Here is a 21,311-nt window from a genome sequence, read left to right on the forward strand (position 1 = left end):
CGCTCCAGGCGCCAACAAAAGTACGCTGGATTTCAGTAGATACGCGCGTAGCCGCTGAAATCCGGGATCGGCGCGCGCAAGGCTATCTATTTCGTATAGCCGGCGCGCACCGAGCCGCGCAGCCTACCCCCGTTCCCTCCGAGGCAGCTCCAAAATCGGAGCAGCCTCGGAGGGAACTTTCTTTTGCCCTCCCCTCACCTTCCCCTCCCTTCCCCTACCTAACCCACCCCGCCCGGCCCTGTCTAAACCCCCCCCTTACCTTTGTTGGGGATTTACGCCTCCCGGAGGGAGAAGTAAATCCCCGCGCGCCAGCGGGCCGCTAGCGCGCTGGGACGCGATCTGGGGGCGGTTCCGGAGGGCGCAGCCACGCCCCCGGGCCGCCCCGGGCCGTAGCCACGCCCCCGGAACGCTCCTGACACGCCCCGAAAACGCTGCGCTGTTCGGGCCCGCCCCCGACACGCCCCCTCCGAAAACCCCGGGACTTACGCTACTTAGACACAAAATGGGAGAAAACCTTTAGTTTAATAGGCCCCTTGGTTTTATTCTCTTTGATTTCCACCATGGTGATGACGTGCCTTAAGGTGAAATCCTGGCTGCCAGATTTAGATCTCACTCATGACCTTATGCCAGGATATTAGCATGGATGTAAACTAGTTCATTTCCAATAAGGAATGCAGGATGCTTCTTTTGCTGTTTCATAAATATTAATGATTTGTGTTTAAAAAAAAAAAAAAAAAGCTACCAGGGCATGGCGAGGGGGTGACAATGACTAAAGACACAGGGAGGAGGAGGTGAGAGAGAGAGAGAGACCGATCTGGGGAAGGGGGTGATAGGGAGACTGATTTGGGGGGAGGGGTGACTAGTATGAGTTAGAAAGATCGGTCTGGGAGGAAGAGTTGACAGTGACTGGTGAGAAGAGACTGGTCTGGAGGGAGGGGATGACTGGTGTGTGAGAGAGAGACTGGTCTGGGAGAGTTGGTGACAGTGACTGAAGAAAGAGGGGGGTGGGGTGAGCTGACTGGTGAGAGAGCAAGAAAGATTAGTCTGGACTAGTGAAAGTGAGAGAGACTGGTCTGGGGTGACAGTGACAAGAAAGAGAAACTGGTCTGGGGGTAGAGAGTGATTAGTAACTAGTTAGTGAGCAGTTTGGGTAGAACGCACTGAGCAGTCACCCTGCATGCCATCAGCATTACCTATCCAGTCATGACCTGAAGAGAGCCCAGTGGGGCTGCAGCAGACCTCATTCTGATGCTGCCGATAGAGATGGGGAGGCCCTGAGAGAGAGAGTGTGTGTGTGTGTACGTGCACAAGAGAGCGAGAGCCTCTGCGCAGATGAAGGTGTGTGTGAGAGCGAGAGTATGTGCATGTGTGAGTGAGCCTGTGTTTTTGTGTGTGTATGTGTGCACCTGAAAGGGACAGCCATTCTGTGTGTACATGTATGAGAATGAACATGTAAGTATGTATGTATATGCTAGCCTGAGCATGTGTGAGAGCGTATGTGTCATATACATGTAATTTTTATATGCATGAGAGAATGAGAGCCTGTGAATGTGAGTACAGGCATGTATATAAGAAGAAGGGAGTCACACAGTAATTTCAGTGTGACTGTAAATCAAAAGATCCTGGGTATGGATCTTTTTAGTTTTAATTATTGGACATTTGATGTCTCTGCTGTTTTGAAATATTTTATTGGTGTTTTGGGAAATTTAAAACCAATTTAAAATAATTTTTAAATTATTGGGTGTTCTTATTATCAGATGTTTTGACATTTATTCTTTTTATTAGTATAGTTTTACTATTATGATTCATGACAAATTTCTTGATATTTTAGGAAGAATAGTAATGTTCATTGTAATGGTATGCTTGTTAGAGTTTCCAGTTCAGTTTTTGTCTGAAAATTTCTATTTATGCTTTACTGTCATTTTGTTCTGTATTTGTCTCCATACCTGTAGTATGTTTTGTATAAATATCATCTGAATAAGTTCTTGTAACCATTTTCTAAAATTGCTGATGGAATGCTATCGAACAATTAAAAAAAAAAAAAAAAAAGATTTTCTGGGTATCTAGAACTGACCAGGGCCCCTTTAACACATATAGGGCTCTTAAGAGTTTTTCTTGTAATGTCTTATAGCCAAGTTGCCAGATAATTAATGTCAAGCCAAGGTATGCATAGTCTAGGGGCATGCTCTACTTTTTGGTTATTTAGACAAAGATTTGTGTTGGAGATATTTTTGGCTCAGTTCTGCTGGTGATGTGTGATCCAGGGATATATGAATGATAGAAAATGAAAAAAAATGTCTTTATTGTGTAGATGCAGCATTTCTATACCTAGAGATGGTCTGTTTCTATATTTGTAAGGCCAGCACTGGAGTGATGGCGGTGGGGAATGAGAAACTGCTGAGGACGGGGGGAGAAAGTGTGCCCATGCCAGCTAATCTATATCTCAGTGGAGAAAGGTGAATAATGGAGTGCCCCAGAGATCTGTTCTGGGACCGATGCTTTTTAACATATTTATAAATGACCTGGAAATAGGAACAAATCAGATTTGCAGAAGACACAAAATTATTCAGAGTTGTTAATAAGAAAATAGGATTGTGAGGAGTTGCAAGAGAACCCTTTCAAAACTGGGAGAATGGCATGCAGATGACATTTAATGTGGACAAGTGCAAAGTGATGCACATAGGGAAGAGCAATATAAAATATAACTATAGGATGCAAGGTATAACATTAGGAGTTCACCATTCAGGAAAAGGATCTAGGAGTCGTCATGGATAATTTGTTGAAAACGTTTGCTCAGTGTGTGGTGGCAGCCAAGAAAGCAAATAGAATTCTAGGAATTATTAGGAAAGGAATGGAGAATAAAATAGAGAATATCATAATGCCTCTGTATCGCTCCATTGTGTGACCTCATCTTGAGTATTGTGTGCAATTTTGGTCCATATCTCCAAAAAGGTACAGAGAAGGGCGATCAAAATGATAAAAGGGTGGAACGATTGTGAGGAAAGGCTAAAGAGGATAGGGCTTTTAGCTTGGAGAAGAAATGGCTGAGGGGAGATATGATAGAAATCTATAATATAATGGGTGGAGTGGAACGAGTAAATGTTAATCAGTTGTTTACTCTTTCAAAAGGTACAAAGACTAAGGGACATTCAATGAAGTTACTAAATAGTACATTTAAAACAGGAGAAAATATTTTTTCACTCAACCAGGGCCAGAGGAACCACTAGGCGAGCTAGGCCTGTTCCTAGGGCACCGTGGCAAGTGGCAGAAATATGAAAGGGCAAAAAGTGCCCTTTCAAAATTCGGCCAGCCCCCCTGGTGGTCTGCCACTCCCGGGGCCTCGGCTGCCACTAATCAAAATGGCGCCGATGGCCTTTAGCCCCTACCATGTGACAGGGGCCAACCAGTGGCACTGGTAGTCTCTGTCACATGGTAGGGGTTGAAGGCCACGGTGCCATTTTGATTAGTGGCAGCCGACGACCCGGGGCCAGCAGAAGGCTCCCGGGCCCGCCGCTGGACCACCAGGTGATTTGTGAGTTTTCTTTTGGGGGGGGGGAGAGGAGGAGTCGGGGCTGTGACCAAGGATGGGGCTGGGAGCGGCGCAAGGCTGAAGGTGCCTAGGGCGCCCAATCCCCTTGCATCGGCCCTGCACTCAACACACAGTTAAGCTCTGGAATTCATTGTCAGAGGATGAGGTAAAAGCAGTTAACATAGCTGGGTTTAAAAAAGGTTTGGACAAGTTTCTGGAAGAAAAGTCCATGAACCATTACTGAGGTGGAATTGCAGCTATCCACTGCTTGGAATCTCTTTACTTATGTTTTGGGATCCTGCCAGAAATGTTTGACCTGGACTGAACACTGTTGGAAACAGGATGCTGGGCTTGATGGACATTTGGTCTGACCCAGTATGGCAAATCTTATGTTCTTATGTAAGCCGAGGGGGTAATTTTCAAAGTCATTTCCCCAGGTAAATAGGCCACTTTACCAGGGTAAAACGCTATCTGAAAAATGCCCTCCGCAGATTAGGTTAGGTGTATGCAGGCTTTCACAATGCATGTACTTTTAGCCAGATCAAAAGGAGGCATGTTTAGGTTGGGGGAGGAAAATAATGCACATAGATTTCATTTTTAAAAGTACATATATTGCTTTGCCCCTAGCCCCTCCTTCCCTGTTTCACCATACGCACATGCTTTGTAGCCAACCTATCTTTGTAGATAATTTTGAAAATTTGTTACAAGATACAGTACAAGGCAATTCAGAATTGCCCCCTGAATTGTTACAGATTGCGAGCAGCTTATGCGCATTATGATCTCGCTGAGCGCACTGCACTTCGCCTCGAGATCAACTTGTAAATATGTTCTGGGTTTTCAGGACTGTGCAGCTTCATAATGGTGTTTTCCATACTGATGAGCCAGCTGGATTGCAGGACTTCTGAGGTCTGCCTTATGCTAATTTTACATCTGTTTTCTTCCTTTCAGGGTCAGTGTTGCAGGTTTCACTCAAATTACTTTTGACTCAGTTAATGATATTATTATTGAAGATCAGTCCTTGGTGACATATTCCAATTATTCTGAAGGAGTTTCACCACCAAACAATATAGGTAAGTACCTTATCTATTTTCCTCAGACTTTGGCGACTGCGGCCCATCCTGCAGGATCTCTGACTGCCTGTAAAAACATCTAAAAAAAAAAAAAAAAAAGGATATGTTTGTAAAGTTCACAAATGTCTTTAAGCAGCTACTAGATTTACCGGCAGTTGGTGGAAACCTGGCCGCAGCATCTCTTCCGGCTCCCTCTATAGAGGCGCAAGCTCCCGGAGGCCAGGGGCAATTTCTGCAGGGAAGGGGTGGAGGGAGTAGGGAAGAAGACGGTAGGGGGAGGGTGCTGTTATTTTCCAGGTTCAGGAACATGTTAAAGGCTGTCTCATTTAAGCAAGCATTCAGGGGCCGATGCGATACGCTGCGCTCAGCCGAGCGCACTGACCCGCATTTGGAGGCGGGTTGCGTAGGCGCGTCCGCATCCCCTTATGCTATAAGGGGATTGGCGCCTCCATAACGCGCGTCCGACGTGCCGGGAAACTAATAGCGCTCATCCCATGCAAATGCATGTCTCTGAGGCTATTATTCACTCCACATGAAAAAAAAAAAAATGTGCGTCCAATACACACATTTTTATGCGCTCAGAAATTAACCTACGTCTTCCGACTTAATATTGTGGCGATATTAAGTTGGAGGAACAAATGATTTAAAAACAAATTATTTAAAGTGCCAGCAGTCAGGTTCGGGAAACAGATGCTCAGCGTCCGTTTTCTTAACCGGCGGACAGCCGCAGACAGCCAAGCACTCCTGGACGTCAGCTGTCAAGGAGGTGCTAGGGGGCGCACAGTCAACCCTAGTGCCTCCTTGACAGCGTGAACCCCTAATTAAGATATTGCATGGCGCCCCCAGGAGAGGTACCTTGGGGAGGCTTTAGGAAAGCGGGCACTGAACACTCTGTGCCCGTTTTCAGCACTTTTTTTTTTTTTTGCATCGGCCCCTCAGTCTTTAAGAACGAGTGTCTAGCAAATTCATGAAAATGTGGAGGCTGTTTTAATTTTTTATTTTTTTAGCACACTTTTTAAGTGTGATTGTTAGCTGAAGCACAGATTAGGATTTCGTTACGGCCGTTTTAGTTTTTACAGGAGATTGCTTTATGTACGCATGCGTGGTTGATGCCACGTTTGTTTGCTCTTGATTTTAGAGGATTGCTTTTAAAATCTTTGTTTTAATGTTTATTTTAATTCTGATTAGGAATGTTCTCACGTAAACCGCCTAGAAATGTTGATAGGCAGTTTATACATTTTTTTTTTTTTTATAAATAAATATAATGTGGGGGTGACATTGATGAAAGCAGGAAGCCTGGACAGAGTCTGGCAGTGCCTCTCCTCCAGGAGGGAAGTGACAGGGGAGAGATAGACACGGAAACATAGAAAATGATGGCGGAAAAGGCCCAATGGGTCGATCCAGTCTGCCCAGCAAGCTTATGGAAGCTTAAGGTTGCAGACCTTAGAAAATCCAGCGGTAGGGGGGGGGGGGGAAGGGGGGTGGCCGGCTTTCGCATCCAATAGCGCCAACGTAAAAGGTGGCGCTATTGGGTGCGAAACTGGCGGCGAAAAGGGCCCTTACCTTTTCGCCGACAGCAACGTCTTTGCGGCGGACGCCGCCCAGAACCCGCCCCGATCTAGGGGATTGCACGTGAAAAGGGACTTTTTTGCGTGCGATCCCTTTTGAAAAAGACCCCCCTTACTTTCCTAAACTGTCAAAGTCAGGGCCCTTGTTCTGCTGATCCTCCTAGGGACACAATTCCCCTGCCTGCTCTGATGATCCCCCGAGGGAGAGGAGTTATCCCTTGGAGATGTTTTTCATGTCAGTTAAAAACAAATAAATAGTTAAATCCCTTAGACTCCTATTATGAAATCCGATGAACACGTGCTCCCAATTTTATATCGGGGTGCGGGCAGGTACCCTCCAATAAAGGAGTGGACTGGGAGGGAATTTCTTTAACCCCGTAGCTAACCTTCCTCCCTTTTCCCCTCTCCGCCCTGACCTCTAACGCCCCCCGCCCCCCCCCCCCCCCCCCCCGAACTAATCTAATTTTTCCTTTTATTTTTGAATTTACCTGCTCTTCCGAGCAGCAATAAGTTCCGCGCGCCGGCCCGGCACAACTCGTCCAGACCCCGCCCCCCTTTTTTTTGAAACCCGGCTCTCCCGTGCATACCAGGAAATACGCACGGTGCACGCATGGCCCGGCCGCGTGCATATCTCCCGGTATTGGCGCGCGCCGGGGTTTAAAAATGAGGCCATAAGTCACTGTGTGCGTTTGCTCATCTTCATTTCAAACGTCTTGTGTTTTCGTGTATGTCTAGCATCAAGGGCAAGATCTTCCACTGAGAATTCACCTCACTGTTCTCTGTACTTGTGCTGTTTTACAGTATTGCCTAAGGATATTTTCTTTAATTGTCTTTAAATTTTGACTTGTTTCACCAATTTGGCAGCTTATGAGATGGGACCAATTTTTTTTTTTTTTTTAAACAAATTTGTATTTGCTCTGTTTAGCTTTTGATGCACATTAGGGGTGTGTAACTGTTTTCATGCATCTTATTCCAGTAGGTCCTGTTGTTGGAGGTGTTGTTGGATCAGTAACTGGAGCAGCTGTACTAATCGCAGCAGGTCTCCTTATCAGGAGAAAAAGAAGGTGATATATAATGGCTAACAGCGCATTAATCGCTTGCTCTCGTTGTAACACGTTTCACGTTTCAGGCTGCTTCTTTGTGGAATGCTTTTCGTGTTGGCTGTGAAAGTTCACAATATGAATTTTTTTTCTGCTTTTGTTGGGGGTCGCAAAGCTCATCCTGCGTTGCAGGCAGTGGAAGAGGGGATGATTAAATCTGGGGTTTGTACATTTCCCTCTGGGTGTGGGTCGCGCTTTAAGGGCTTGCTGACATGGACCTCAAGATGACCTTTCTGTTTCAAAAAGGCATAACTTACCTCAGTTAAAAAAGAAAGGTGCGTATTGGTCATGGACTCGGGCTGATCATGTGAATGCCTTTAGTAAGGATATTTTTATCCGGTAATGTCAATGCTTAAAATGGTGCGGCAGCCACCTTGAGAAAACCATCTGCTAAACAGATTTCTCATGAAGCAATTATCCTTCCAGGTACACAAAATAGATGTGAAGGCAGACTGTGATCATGGCTTCCCAAATCCACAACAAAATAAAATAAATATGCAGGATTCTCATGCGTGTTCACTGTGGCTAGCCTGAAAACCCAAGTGGCTGTGGAGGTCACCAAGACAGGTTTGGGGAAGGCTCGAGCAAGATGTTTAAGGAGAAATAATTCCACAGCATCAAATGCAAATATGATAGAACTAATGGGTGCCATCTTGTCTCATATATTTCTTGGTAGTGCCAGGTGTACCCCATTTTGCAACTCACTTTGCTATTTCATCCATTGACGACTTAATCTTTCTGCCTGGCCTTTTGCTGGGATGATAAAGATCTTTCCCAGGAGGTAGACATGGAGGGCATATATATCTCAAATTACCTCAAGTCTGTGCCACTAAGAGCTTTTTCTCCTGTGCTTCATGCTTGAAGGAATTTAGGCCTTTCTGAGTAAAATGAAAGTACTCTACCTTTTAAGTACAACATCTTCAATCAGCAGGTTAACCACAGGCTTGGTAATTCTCCCAAGAATTTGTGCAGACCTTGAAGGCCAGCATAGGCTCTGCCTGGCGATGGATTACAGTAACCTGTTCCCACGAGCAGTCACCTTTTTTTAGGAAAAAATAATTTTGCTGTCTCTATGAAACTTGCCTGCCTTTAAAAGTTAGTTTCACTCATTGGTGCCCATTTGTGGTGTTACCTCAGCAGTGTCTAGCAGCTTAGGGCCATCAGCCTACGCCAGTTATAAAGATCATACTGCTTGCTCACTATTCTCCCACCCCCTGAGGCCCTGTCTTACTCTAAGAGCCACAAATAGTTCTGATTTCTCCAGATATTCACAATGAGTAATCATGGCTATCTAACCTAAAAATAGATCATATTACTTAAGTTTCCTTATTACAGCGAAACTTAAAAAGGGAATTCTTATTAAAGTATTTAGTTTTCATTTTTATCTGGTTTTTTTGTTTTTTTTTGTGAACAGGCAACAGGGAAAGAATGAAAATCTGCCATTTTCTCCAGTTAAGTAAGTTAAATATTTTTTCCAGTCGATAATTTTCAGCTTGAAATAATATATTAATATTAATTTAAAAAAAAAGGCAAAGCTTCAGAGTGAGGTATAATATTGAAATGACATATATATATAAAATACTTTTCTAATGTCCATTTAAGACTTTATTTTATTTTTTGTTTTTTTTTGTACCTGAGGCAATGGAGGGTAAAGTGACTTGCCCAAGGTCACAAGGAGTGACAGCAGGACTTGAACCCTGGTCTCCTGGTTCATAGCCCACTGCTCTAACCACTAGGCTATTCCTCCTCCCTAATTTAGAATGCTTAAGTCTTTTTAGAATCGGAGAAAATATTGATTGAAACACAGAATAAAACAGTAAATTAGGACTGTAAGGCCCATCTAGACTGCCTCATTTCACTCCTGGTTCAAGTTGATCTCCAGCTCTCTCCTTACAACAAAAGAGCCTCTGTGCTTGTCCTTTTGTTGTCTTGAACTCCCGTTTACCATTTTTGTCGTCTCCACTCCAGTGCGTTAATTACTATTTGTGTAGCTTGAGAATCATGAATATGTGTGTCTGGATTTCTTGAAGCAGTAAGTAAATAATCTGGTATCCAACACTCCTTAAAACTTAGAAAAGGCTTGATTCACCTACATGTTTCTCCCGTACCGTGTCTGTGAGGAGGGAAAAATAGGATTAGAGGTCAATATCACGTGGTGCAGGCAGCTGAAAGTTAGCCAGGTTACCCCTCTAAGGGTGCACAGTTTTACCTTCAGTTGTGAGCACGTTTGTTTGTTCTCACAATGCAGCAAGGAGATTTGCACACATAGTATGTGTGTGTAAAACTGTGTATGTTGCTTGGTGCCCTCACATGGAAATCCCATGTTAATAGAGGCATTAGCTATTACTACCACCACCACCAACAATACCTTTACTCCACCTCTGACCAGGAGTAAAATTTCCAGCGCTAAGAAAAACCCAAGCTGTTTCTGGCGCTAGTGTTAGTCTGTGGGCAGTAGTAGTTCCGATGCCGGGATCTGTAGTCAGGATTTATGCACAGAAAACCTGCTCTGTGCACACACAGCATGTTTTCTGCACATAAAAATGATTTATGTGTACAAAAGGTTTTCTGCAATGAAAGCATTTTTTGTGCACAAATCATATTTTATGCCTACAAAACAAGTATCAATCATGGTTTATGGGCATAGAAGTACTTTATGTGCATAAATCCTATCCAAGAGATTCTCCCTTTCACCTGTGCTGAGCCCACAGTTTAACTCAGATTCCTGCACACATTTAACTCCTGATGCATTAGCATATCATTTATTTACTGCATCAGAAATTACATTATTTTTAGCTCATGCATTAAGAAACTATGCACTAAAGTCAGCCACTAACATTGGCCAGGATATTCAGTGGGAAATATAGCCCACTGAATATACCCGGTTAGGTTTAAAATTAATTAGGTAAGATTACCCGGCTAAATTTAAGCTCCACCTCCGGAATGCCTCCGCTCTTCCTCTTTTTATCCAGCTACGAATTAGCAGGGTTTAATTACTTGGCTAAAACTTCCCTGCTGCAAGGGACAGAAAACTTAAATCTCCAGGTTCGTCTGGCTAAGTCCTGAACTTAGTTGGACAAACCCACTCAACATTGACCATTTAGGGCCTCATTTTCTAAAGTATCGCAGGCCTGCGGTACTTTAGAAAAATGCAGTAATGAGGGGGCGGTCCTGCGCTAGCTGGCAGCGATCGCACTTCAGCGGTGCGATCGCTGCCGGCATCGCGCCCAATAACTACACCATAAAAGGTGTAGTTATTGGGCGCAAAATAGGCAGTGAAAAGTCTCCTTAACCTTTTCGCTGTCCATGCCGTCCTCGCAGAGTCGGCCCCGGTGACGCCCCTGACTCCTCCTCTTCCGGGGCCGACTCCACCGCGATGTACGTAGCGCAGGCGTGTGATAGCCTTAGAAAATAAGACCCTTAGTGACTTGGGCGGCATGGAGTAGTATAGCACAGAATGAAAGTTACTTCAGAGCTCAGTTAAATAATATAATGGAACAGTGACTGCAGTCACAGAGGCCGGCCATAATCTGGCTAGTAGTCTGCAAGGTTTATTGTCATGCTAATAAGACAAAAGTAGGTAACTTGTTCAATTTTCTGGGGGAAGCTGTTATTGAAGTTTGTGACCACAGACAAATAAACTGTTTTTCCATCTTCATACCTGAAGTACAGATGGGTTTATTTCTTGGTTATTTCTAGTATTATGCAGTCATATTTTAATCTAATATTTATCAAATATAATAAAATAGATTAACACTAGTATAAAAAGGATATGTGTTCTAATCTTGTTTCTTTTCTTCCCTCCCACAAAGAGCTACCAAGTAAGTAATTTACCACTGAAAAACCTTAATGTGTTTTGAGTTCTTTTCATTTGGGCTGATGGAGGTCAATATTCAAAGCTGGCTGTTTAAGTAACTTGGCCAGATATAACTTATCTGGCTAAGTTACAAGATATATTCAGCAGCATGGCCATGTCGCTTAATATCCACATATATATTCGTGCTTATGGCTTTATGGCAGGTGTAACTTAGCTGATGTGGCTAAGAGTGAATATTGCTACATAGCCCCATGAGTTATGCGGCTAAGTCGCTCTGCCCACAACATATACAGCTAAAAAGTGGCGCCGTTGTACGTATGCGCGTATACAGTTACACTTATGCGGCTAAACCCCACTGAATATGCTTTGAACATTAACGTCGTGGAATCTTGGATATGTGTGCGCCATGGAAATCACTGCAGGCAGACGTTAGTAAATGGTTCAACAGTTGTCCATCCAGTTCTATCTGTGTTTATGAAAAGGAACTCGAAGAATAACCTCCAAAGATGACGCCCTAGCACGAAGCACGCAGGGAGCAGGGCCGCACGTGGCCCTATGGTTGCGTAATGCTGGCCCGGTCCTGCTCCCCTCCTCCTGCCCCCCCCCCCAATCCCACCCTTCCCGCACATCTGCAGCTTGCCTGCAACATTGCTGGCACGGACTGGCTTGAGAATAATGAAATCAATACCTGGCAGTCTGGAAGGAGTAAGAATCGAGTTCTCCCCTCCTTGAAAAAGAACAGTAAGCAAGGAGAGGCAAGTCGAGGTGGGGAGAGAAAAAAAAAAGCAAGCAGTAGGGTCACCTGAACACAGGAGAAAAAAAAAAAAAAAAAAAGCCGTGTTCACCCACCAGCCCACCCAGAACGCAGCGTCGTGCCTGGTGGGTGTGGAAGTTCTGCTATATTAAAGCAGAGCTTTGTTGAGTGAGATAGCAGGGTTGAAATATATGAAGGGGATTCATGAACCTTCAGGCTTTTCGTGGCTGTCATACATGATTTTGAGCACAGTTCCTGATAAATCTGGCTTTTGCGTGGCTGGAAAAATGACTGAGATTTAGTGCAGCCAATGTGCAGGATATTGAATTCTCTTACCCTTAATTATTGTTCTGTTAATTGTTTAATTTGTTTGAAATTCTGAATGAATAAAAACTTAAAACCACTCATCCAGTTAGAAGCCCTAGCCGTGTGCGGTACATGAAACAGTTAACATAATCAGCAGCATACACATAATAGTACTAGACAAAAATCTAGACAAAACTAACAAGCGTCTGATAATGCAATTACAATTTAAAAATTAAGTAACAAAAACTTTAAAAGCCTCTCAAGTATTGTTAATGATGCATTTATTACTCCAAAACTTAAAAAAAAAAAAAGCAAAGTTATTGAACACTATAACTAGGCTTAATATATTATTGTCTAAAGGTTGTTTGGGGCGATAATGAAGCCATCATCTCTTGTGATTCGTTTCAAACCACTTAGAATCGCAGTATTTGAAGACAAGCGATATCTACCGCAACCATGGGGGTGGGGGAGGGGAGGGTAAAGTCTACAAGTGTCTTGTCGCATAGTCTTTATGTAGCTGGGTTGGGACCAATTGTACAGTGAAGCTAAAATGACCATCTCCTTTTGCATTCAGGAGTATTCAGCCATGCTTTGAGAATTATCACTGTAAAAAACGCAAAAATAAAAACTAAAAAATAATACGTCGGAAAATGCGTATAGGATTTCTTCAGAATCTGTCAATTTCACAGCTCAAAGCTGCAAAGAATCTTAATATGAAATCGTAGCAACTTTTTTTTTTTTAAAATGAATTTGTATTTTTCAGATCAAAGGCGATTAAACTGAATGAATTTGAATCATACTTCACGAAACAGATTGCCAATGCAAACTATGGATTTTTTGAGGAATATGAGGTATGAACTTGTAACCTTGTTTCAAAATAGCTTTATTTTAAAATAATAGCCGCAGAGGTGTAGGGTCCATCCATTGTTTGCTTGCGAGGACATTGGTGACAGAGCTGGCACGACGACTTCCTGAACCATTCAGACACCGCGATTACATGAAGGACCTGCAGTTTTTCCAAGGTTTTCAGTCTATTTGGATTATGAATCTTTTAAATTGTAATCTACCTTGAACAGATATTTGGAGATGCAGAATATACAAATAAAAATAAAATAAACAAGACACAAGCTAATTTAGGGGCTTGTATTCAGAAGGATCTAGCCTCTTAAGGAGTTAGGCAGCTTGATCCTGCAGGATGAAAATTCCACCACACTGAGTGACTAATGTATATCTGCCTGGTTTAACTAGGTTGGCTGAATGTTACCATGGAAAGTGCACAGGCCCAGAGGCATTCCCAGAGTCGAAGGGAACTTGGCCAGCTTTTCTTAATTTTTAATGCTAGTCCGTGAAATTTAGCCAGCTATAACCCCAAGCGCACAGATGGGACACCCCTAAACTCCTAGGGGTAACTTTAAAATGGGCCACATTGATGCAAAGTCTGTGGATGCTTTTTAACGAGGAGGCTCCACTAATTTTCAGAGGGAAAGAGCACAATTACTTTCCCTTTGAAAATTATCCCAGAAAACCTACCCACCCACATTCACACCTGCTAATATGTGAGGATACCTTTGTTTGAGGAGAAATTATGCATGTGCTTTTGAAAATTCAAAAGAACACTTGTAGGTGCAAACCCCTTCTCAATCCTGCCCCCGGGAACAGCCCCCCCCCCCCCAGGCTATGGGTAAAAATATGCATGTGTAAGGCAGGAGGTTTTCTAAAAGCCCATTTTCATAGGTAAAGCCCTATTTTACTCATGAACATGTCTTTGAAAATTGCCCTCCCTATATCATGGCGATATTAAGTCGGAGGTCCTGAAGGGTAAAACAAAAAGGGTAAAAAAAGTAAAAAAAAAAAAATTTGAAGTCGGCCGGCGGCTGTCGGGTCGAAAACCGGACGCTCAATTTTGCCGGCGTCCGGTTTCCAAGCCCATAGCTGTCAGTGGGCTCGAGAACCGAAGCCGGCAAAATTGAGCGTCGGCTGTCAAACCCGCTGACAGCCGCCGCTCCGGGCCAAAAGGAGGCGCTAGGGACGCGCTAGTGTCCCTAGCGCCTCCTTTTGCCCGTTTCTACCACCGGACCTAATTTAAATACTGCATCACGCGCACAGGCGAGTGGCCTGTGCGCGCACCGGGAGAGCGGGCGTTCTCCCGCGGACTTTACTGAATCGGCCTGACAGTGCAGTTAGATTTAACATACTGTTAACGTTTTAATTTAATTTCTACCTCTTGATAAATTCAGTGCAGACCATGAAAAAAAAAAAGTTTGCAGATGCCTGCAGGCAATCCACAGCACCCGTTGGGAACTAAATTGGTTTAAGTGGGTCTGCCTGTGGATTTTTCCATGAGAGAATTCTGAATGTTTAACCATTTGCCCCCTATAGTGCCTGAATTATCTTCTCTAGTAGAGCAATTTGGTTTACCTTTTGTAGTGCTGAACTGTTTCTTTTTTCCTTTAGAATCTGAGACCTGTTGGAATCTCTCAGCTTAAGTCTGAGGCTGGTATTGCTGAGAATAAAGAGAAAAATAGATACAACAATGTATTGCCATGTAAGTTATTTTGTTCTAAAAACATTTTAAAGTGCCTTATGTTTCCTCAAGCTGGCTTAATTTGCTTCTTGTTTATATAATGAGAGAAGAGATATGCCCATACAGTATCTTTTACAAATAAATTCTAATACAAATTTAATACAAATATCAAAAATTGACATGACATATATATCCATACAATACTAATATAAAAAATGTTACATCTGAAACATCTAAGTTATACAGGTGCACAATACCCAATACGCGATCCTTAAAACATCAAATCATTCAAATTCAAACTCGCATACCATCACTCATAATCACACCACTCATACTAATCAAACTTACACCTAAAACCATTCTTCCACATGAACATCAAGTTTCCAAAATAATATATTTATTTATAATATATCACTTCACCACTACTAATCAGTATCCATTGGATACCCTTACTTTATTTCCAGGAGAAATATCATGAGAGGTATTGATGGGGAACTATTTAGACCTCATGGTAAGTTAGGAAGGTGGATGGATTATTTGGGTTAGGGTACATGATAGATTTGTATGTTAGCTATATCATCTCATTGTTTGTAGGAGTTGATTACCAGTGCCCTCTGAGGAAACCCTCTCTAGGATGAAACAAGGGACCCTTGTAAGGGTAACCATTGGAGAAAAGAGGGATATTTGAAGAGATTAGGATATCTGTTGAAGAAAAGATATCTGGTTGGAACAATAACATCTGTGAGAAGAGAGGTGTTGAAGACATCAGGGTATCCGTTTGAAATATATCAACAATAAGAATTGAAGAGTTGCTGTGGGATGTTTGTTTCCAGTTAATAGGCACTTTATTTAAGGAAATAAAATAGGGGTATCCGTTGGATACCGATAATTAACAGTGATATATTATACATATTATTTTATTTATTTATTTATTTATTTATGGTTTTTATATACCGATCTTCTTACATTATATGTAAATCAAATCGGTTTACAGAGAACAGTTGAATAAGCTTGCTTGTGGGCAATTACATATAACAAAGAAACTTGTTTTTTGGAAAACTTTTGGAAACTTTTGGAAACTTGATGTCAGTCTGGAAGAATGGTTTTAGGTGTATGTCTGATAAGTATGAGTGGAGTGTTATGAGTGATGGTATGTGTGTTTTAAGAATTGTGTATTGCGTATTGCGCACCTGTATAATTTAGATGTTTCAGATGTAACATTTTTGATATAAGTATTGTTTGGCTATATGATGTCAAGTTTTGCATATCTCCTCTCTCATCATATAAATAATATCGGCTTTAATATTGAGAGGGGGGGGTAAGTATACCATCATCACATATTTAATTTGCTCCTTTGCATTTATGTTTTAAAAGCAGGTAGTCTCTTACTCACCTGCATTTCTAAGCACAGGTCTGAGCTGACATTGAAAACCTGTACCATATGGAGGCTTAATGCCCTGCCAGCTGGCCTGACTGGGGATGCAGATACGTTACAACCATTGCCAAGTAGGAGAATTAAATCTCCTGTTTAAAATAAAATTGCTTCTTTTCTTTAAAGGGGGTAGCCTATTTACAAATTTTATTTCTTCTTTTTTTCCCCTGCTAAATGTAATGAAAAGAGCTGGTTTCAGTGCTCAGAAAATGAAGTCCTTTTGTTGATCAATATAGGAAGAATATAAATGCTGAGTTAATTTAAAGGCTGTTGTCCCCTAAGTCTTGGCCCTCTTCTGGAACCATCTCCAGCAGTCAAGGAATGATAAATGAATTTCAGGACAATTTGATCTTTTATTCCTCCTTGCTATGATGCTTGTTAGTGCCAGTTGCAATAATTAATTTTTAGTGATAGGAACATTTACCTACCAGGATGAATCTACTCGTTTCACATCTGTAGACTATGAAATGGATTTCATTTAGTCCCAGTATTACTGCTTCATGCATAACTGTAATGTTACCTACTGGGTACCATAAAAAGTCCAGATTTTCCCCTTCATGTCACAAATTTTTAAGTGCCATGCTGGGTCAGACCAGCGGTCCATCAAGCCAGCATCCCATCTCTGAGTGACCAGTCTGAGTCATTGGAAAGTGCCCGGCAGATCCTATGGGGAGATCATGTCCTGTTGCTGACTCGCAGACGTCTCTCAACCTATTAATTGCTTATGTCTCATATTTCATTAAAAAAAAATAGTCTGTGCTGGCAGTCTGTTTCTTGAAGTGGGATTCAAATTCATCAACTTTAATCATCTTTGATCTGGAAAGATCTGAAGAACTAGAAGCCTCCGAGGCTCTCACTCTGTCAGAGAAAGTGAAACCAGTGGCTTTTTAAATTTCATTTTTGCACACAAAGCCAGCAAATCTGTTCATATATCTTTATTGCTGACAGTTGTCATCTCTTTCAGATTTGAGCAACACAATTTCAGCTGTAGAAATAGCTGTATTTGCAGTATTCTTGTATATCATCATTACTACTCATAAGCTTGAAATGAGCTGACAGCTGCTAGCCTTGATCATTTATACTTAGTGGAAAAAGGAAGATTTTGAATGTACAGTGTTGTAACGTCTCCCCTGTAGAGTCTGTTTTGTTTGTTTTTGGTGTCACATTACAATAACTCTACTGAGTGGGAATCCTTATCATTTAGTTAGGAAATGGAGTTATGCTACTGAATGGACAGTTATGAATACACTATGATCTTTGAAATAAAGGAAAATTGATTCATACCTGCTAATTTTCATTCCTGAAGTACCACAGATCAGTCCAGACTCCTGGGTTTTGCCTCCCTGCCAGCAGATGGAGACAGAGAAAGTTTCACTGACAATGTACATAACCCTCTTACCCAAGCTAAGATGACAGCAACAACCATAAATTTCTAAACAAGCTTTTAAGCAAACTCACTCCCCTCCAACAAGCCAAAAGAAGGTGAAGTTACCCAAAAAGGCAATGGAAAACTCGTTTCCCAAATTTAATATAAGCGATCAGCATTGAAAACCTCTAAGAATTCCGCACTATATAAAAAGAAACAGTACAAGCGGCAGACTCTTCCCCCCCCCCCCCCCCCCCCCCAAGTAAATGGACGGGTCTCTGGTCTGCTCTGAGGTACTACAGGAACGAAAATTAGCAGTTTCTTCAGGAACTTGTCAGACTTCTTTTAAAGCCCACTATACTAGAAGCCTTGACCACATCCTCCATTGTGTACATAGAGGCTGATGCAATATTGGTGCGCAAAAAAACTGTGCCTGCTTTTCTAATGCATGCAGAACCAATTTTCCTTTCTCTGGATGTACCCAGATCAGTCCAGACTCCTAAGCTCCCCGTACCTAAGCTCCAAGTAACTTGAGTGGGGCGTTTTCTGCTCATAGAACGCTCTCACTAAAGCACATGGAAGCCGGAGCCCCAACATCCAAGCGATAATGTCTAGCAAAAGTGGGCAACAACTTCCCAGTAGCCACCCAGCAAATTTCATGTGGAGACACCTGCTGTGATCCAGCCCAGGAAGTCTCCTGAGAACGCATCAGGTGTGCCCCTAAACCCCCCGGGCAGCAGGCACCCTTTAGAAATGTAAGTTGACTCAATCACTTCCTTCAGCCACTGCTCTATTGTAGCCTTAGACCACTTTGGATCACTCCACAGTACAAAGAGGTGATACGATCTACAAAGAGCGATGTGATCTGTGGAAATCATGTGACCTTTAGATACCTCAATAATGCACGCCTCCAATCTAAGAGCTTAAGCTCACCTGCATGAGGCATAGACAAATCCAAATCCATAAAAGCTGGAAGCTCTACTATCTAACTAAGATGGAACGCTGAGACTACCACAAGCAGAAAAGAAGGCACCATGCATAAAGATACCCTCAAATCTGACATCTGTAGCAAGGGATCTCGTCATGACAGTGCCTGGAGCTCCAAAATTCTCCTGGCTGAACAAATAGCCACCAAGAAAGCCACTTTAAGAGTCCAGTCTTTAACCGTAGCTGTCTTTAGTGGTTCAAACCAAGCCTCACATGATCCTCTAAGGACTAGATTCAGATTCCAAGATGGACAAATGTTCCGCACCTGAGGACACAAGTTCTTAGCCTCCTGAAGGAACCATAGAACACCGGATGTGCAGACAGAGGATACCCTTGCACCTTACCCTGGAGAAAACCCAGTGACGCCACCTGGACACTCAGTGAGTTAAAGGCCAGACCCTTGACTAGAACCTTTCTGTAGAAAAGCCAAAGTATGCGACACCATAGCCTGAACAGATTGAGGCTGCACTCCATCAACAGCAGACCAGGATTTAAAGATACTCCAAATTTGCGCACACGTCAAGGATGTAGAAGGTGGAAATAACCACTTCAGAGTATACCCTCCATCTCAGTTGTTGCCTCTTAGAAGTGAAACCGCGAGACAGAAGTAAGCCACCTGACCCAAAAATATTGGGTCAACTGATGTCCGAACCTCAGAGTCTCATCTATGGCCATATTGATCAGATCTGGGAAGCATGGTTGATGTGGCCACTCTGGAGCTACCAGGATCACGTTGCCTGGATGTTTCTCTATCCTCCATAATCCCTTGTCCACCAGAGGCACAGGAGGGAAGACAAAGAAGAATCCCTTGTGTCCACAGCAACACTAGAACTCAGATTCCTTTGTACCATATTCTGTTCAGGGGCTGCAAAACCGTGATGCCTTGGTATTCTCTTTGGTCGGGATATCCCCATCTTCCATGAATGAGACACATCACTGCCTCCAACAGCTCCCATTCCATGCAGTCTAACTTTCTCCGAATGATAAAATCCACTTGAACATTGTTCACTCTGATGATGTAAGGCTCTGCCAACTGCTCCAAGTGCTGTTCTGCCCAGAGAATCAACTCCTGAGCCACTGCCTGATTCTTGGTTCCACCTTGACGGTTGATGTAGTTCACCATTGTCACATTGGCTGATACGATCCGTACTGGATAGCCACATAACCTTGGCAAACAGGCTAGCAACATGAAATGCACCATTCTCAACTCTAACCAATTGAAAGGCCATGACGCCTCCTGTTTCGACTACTGGTTCTGTGCAGACTGATCTTGCCACACTGTTCTCCATCCAAAGAGTCTTGCATCAGTGGTGACTATTATCCAATTTGGAATCTCCAGTTCCACACTACACTCTAAATTGGTGCAAGTAAGCACCACAAAAGACTGTCCCTGGCTTCCTCCTCTAACGGAAGAGGAAGATGAAACTCTTCCAATAACGGATTCCAGCGGGAGATGAGCCCCTTGCAGAGGTCGCATATGTGCGAATGCCTAATGCATTAATTTCAATGTCGATGCCATAGAATCCAGACCTGTAAATAGTCCCAGACCCTGGGCACCATAAGCTCTAGCAGAAGCCTGATCTGACTCTGCAGTTTCAGCAATCTCTCTCCACCAGTATGTGGAACTGAGCTCCCATATACTCCAGTGTTTGTAAGAGGACTAAATGGTTCATTGCAAGATTCACCACCCATCCTAGAGACTTCAAGCACATTGGTACCTTTTGTACTGATTGTTGACAGAGGTTATTTGATTTTGCATGAATAAGCCAGTCATCCAGATATGGATACACCAACACACCCTTCTTTTGCAATGCGGCTGCCCTCACCACCATCACCTTGGTGAAGGTACATGGAGCCATCACCAGCCAAAGGGAAGGGCTCAAAACTGAAAATGTTCCCTTAGGACCATGAACCTCAGGAATCTCTGATGCTCCAGTCTGATGGCTATGTGCAGGCAGATATGCCTCTATCAAGGTGAGAGATGCCAAGAACTCTCCCTTGTGTTACCACCACTATGACGGACCTCAGAGTTGGATCTCAGAGTTTCCATGTGGAAATGGGGAACCTTGAGAACTGCATTTACCTTCTTTAAATCCAATATCTCTTGAATTGGATATGTGGGGAAGAAACAGGATGCTTAACTTAAAATTGACCTCTGGCCACACTAAGCATGTTCAGGGTCTGAGCCAACAGACTCAGGCCATGCCAAGCATGTTCAGGATCTGAGCCAACAAACTCAGCAAGACATCTCTGTGAAAAAAGAAAAAAATTTTTTTTTCTTTCTCTTCAGACTGCAGGTTTTATACCATCTACCATCTACTGGAGACAGAAAAATACTGAGGGACTGCAGGTGGCACACTGGGTTATGTACAGTGTCAGTGAAACTTTCTCTGTCTCCATCTGCTGGCAGGGAGGCAAAACCCAAGAGTCTGGACTGATCTGGGTATGTACAGGAAACTGCTATGGAGCCAACAAATGTCTAAACTCCATGGACCAGCAATTCTAAAAACATTTTGGATGAAATGTGATGTTTGCTTAGTTCTGGGTTAATGTTTTTAAAAAGAGGGACCAATAAAATTTCATACATATTAATGTGGATTAAAATATTTGGATGGGTGAACACATTACAGACTTTGTTTTAAAAGAATATAAGCAGAAAATATAATAATACCTGTCCTGGACAATGTTTTCTTATTTTATTAGACTACCAATATTGAACTTGTGATTGCAATTGTTTGTAGATCTTAAAATAAAATAAAATTAGACCAGATTTAACTGTAATTTAAGTGACTCCTTTGAAAGGCATATTAGCATGCAGCTTATGAAATTATTCTTCTGTAGCAAGTACAGCAGAGAGA

At 42.7% G+C, this 21,311-nt stretch overlaps 1 protein-coding gene across 1 annotated transcript in view; it reads left to right on the top strand.

Annotated features, from left to right (window-relative positions):
* The window catches only part of LOC115079207 (receptor-type tyrosine-protein phosphatase eta-like), a 164,984-nt gene that overhangs the window by 125,817 nt on the left and 17,856 nt on the right, over positions 1-21,311 (top strand). The window contains exons 25-30 of the mRNA XM_029582465.1: positions 4,478-4,599; positions 7,144-7,231; positions 8,682-8,723; positions 11,080-11,088; positions 12,908-12,995; positions 14,599-14,689. Of these exons, the coding sequence (XP_029438325.1) occupies positions 4,478-4,599; positions 7,144-7,231; positions 8,682-8,723; positions 11,080-11,088; positions 12,908-12,995; positions 14,599-14,689 (440 nt within the window). The remainder of the gene's footprint in view (positions 1-4,477; positions 4,600-7,143; positions 7,232-8,681; positions 8,724-11,079; positions 11,089-12,907; positions 12,996-14,598; positions 14,690-21,311) is intronic.

This window comes from Rhinatrema bivittatum, chromosome 17, assembly GCF_901001135.1.
Source record: "Rhinatrema bivittatum chromosome 17, aRhiBiv1.1, whole genome shotgun sequence".
NCBI lineage: Eukaryota > Metazoa > Chordata > Amphibia > Gymnophiona > Rhinatrematidae > Rhinatrema > Rhinatrema bivittatum.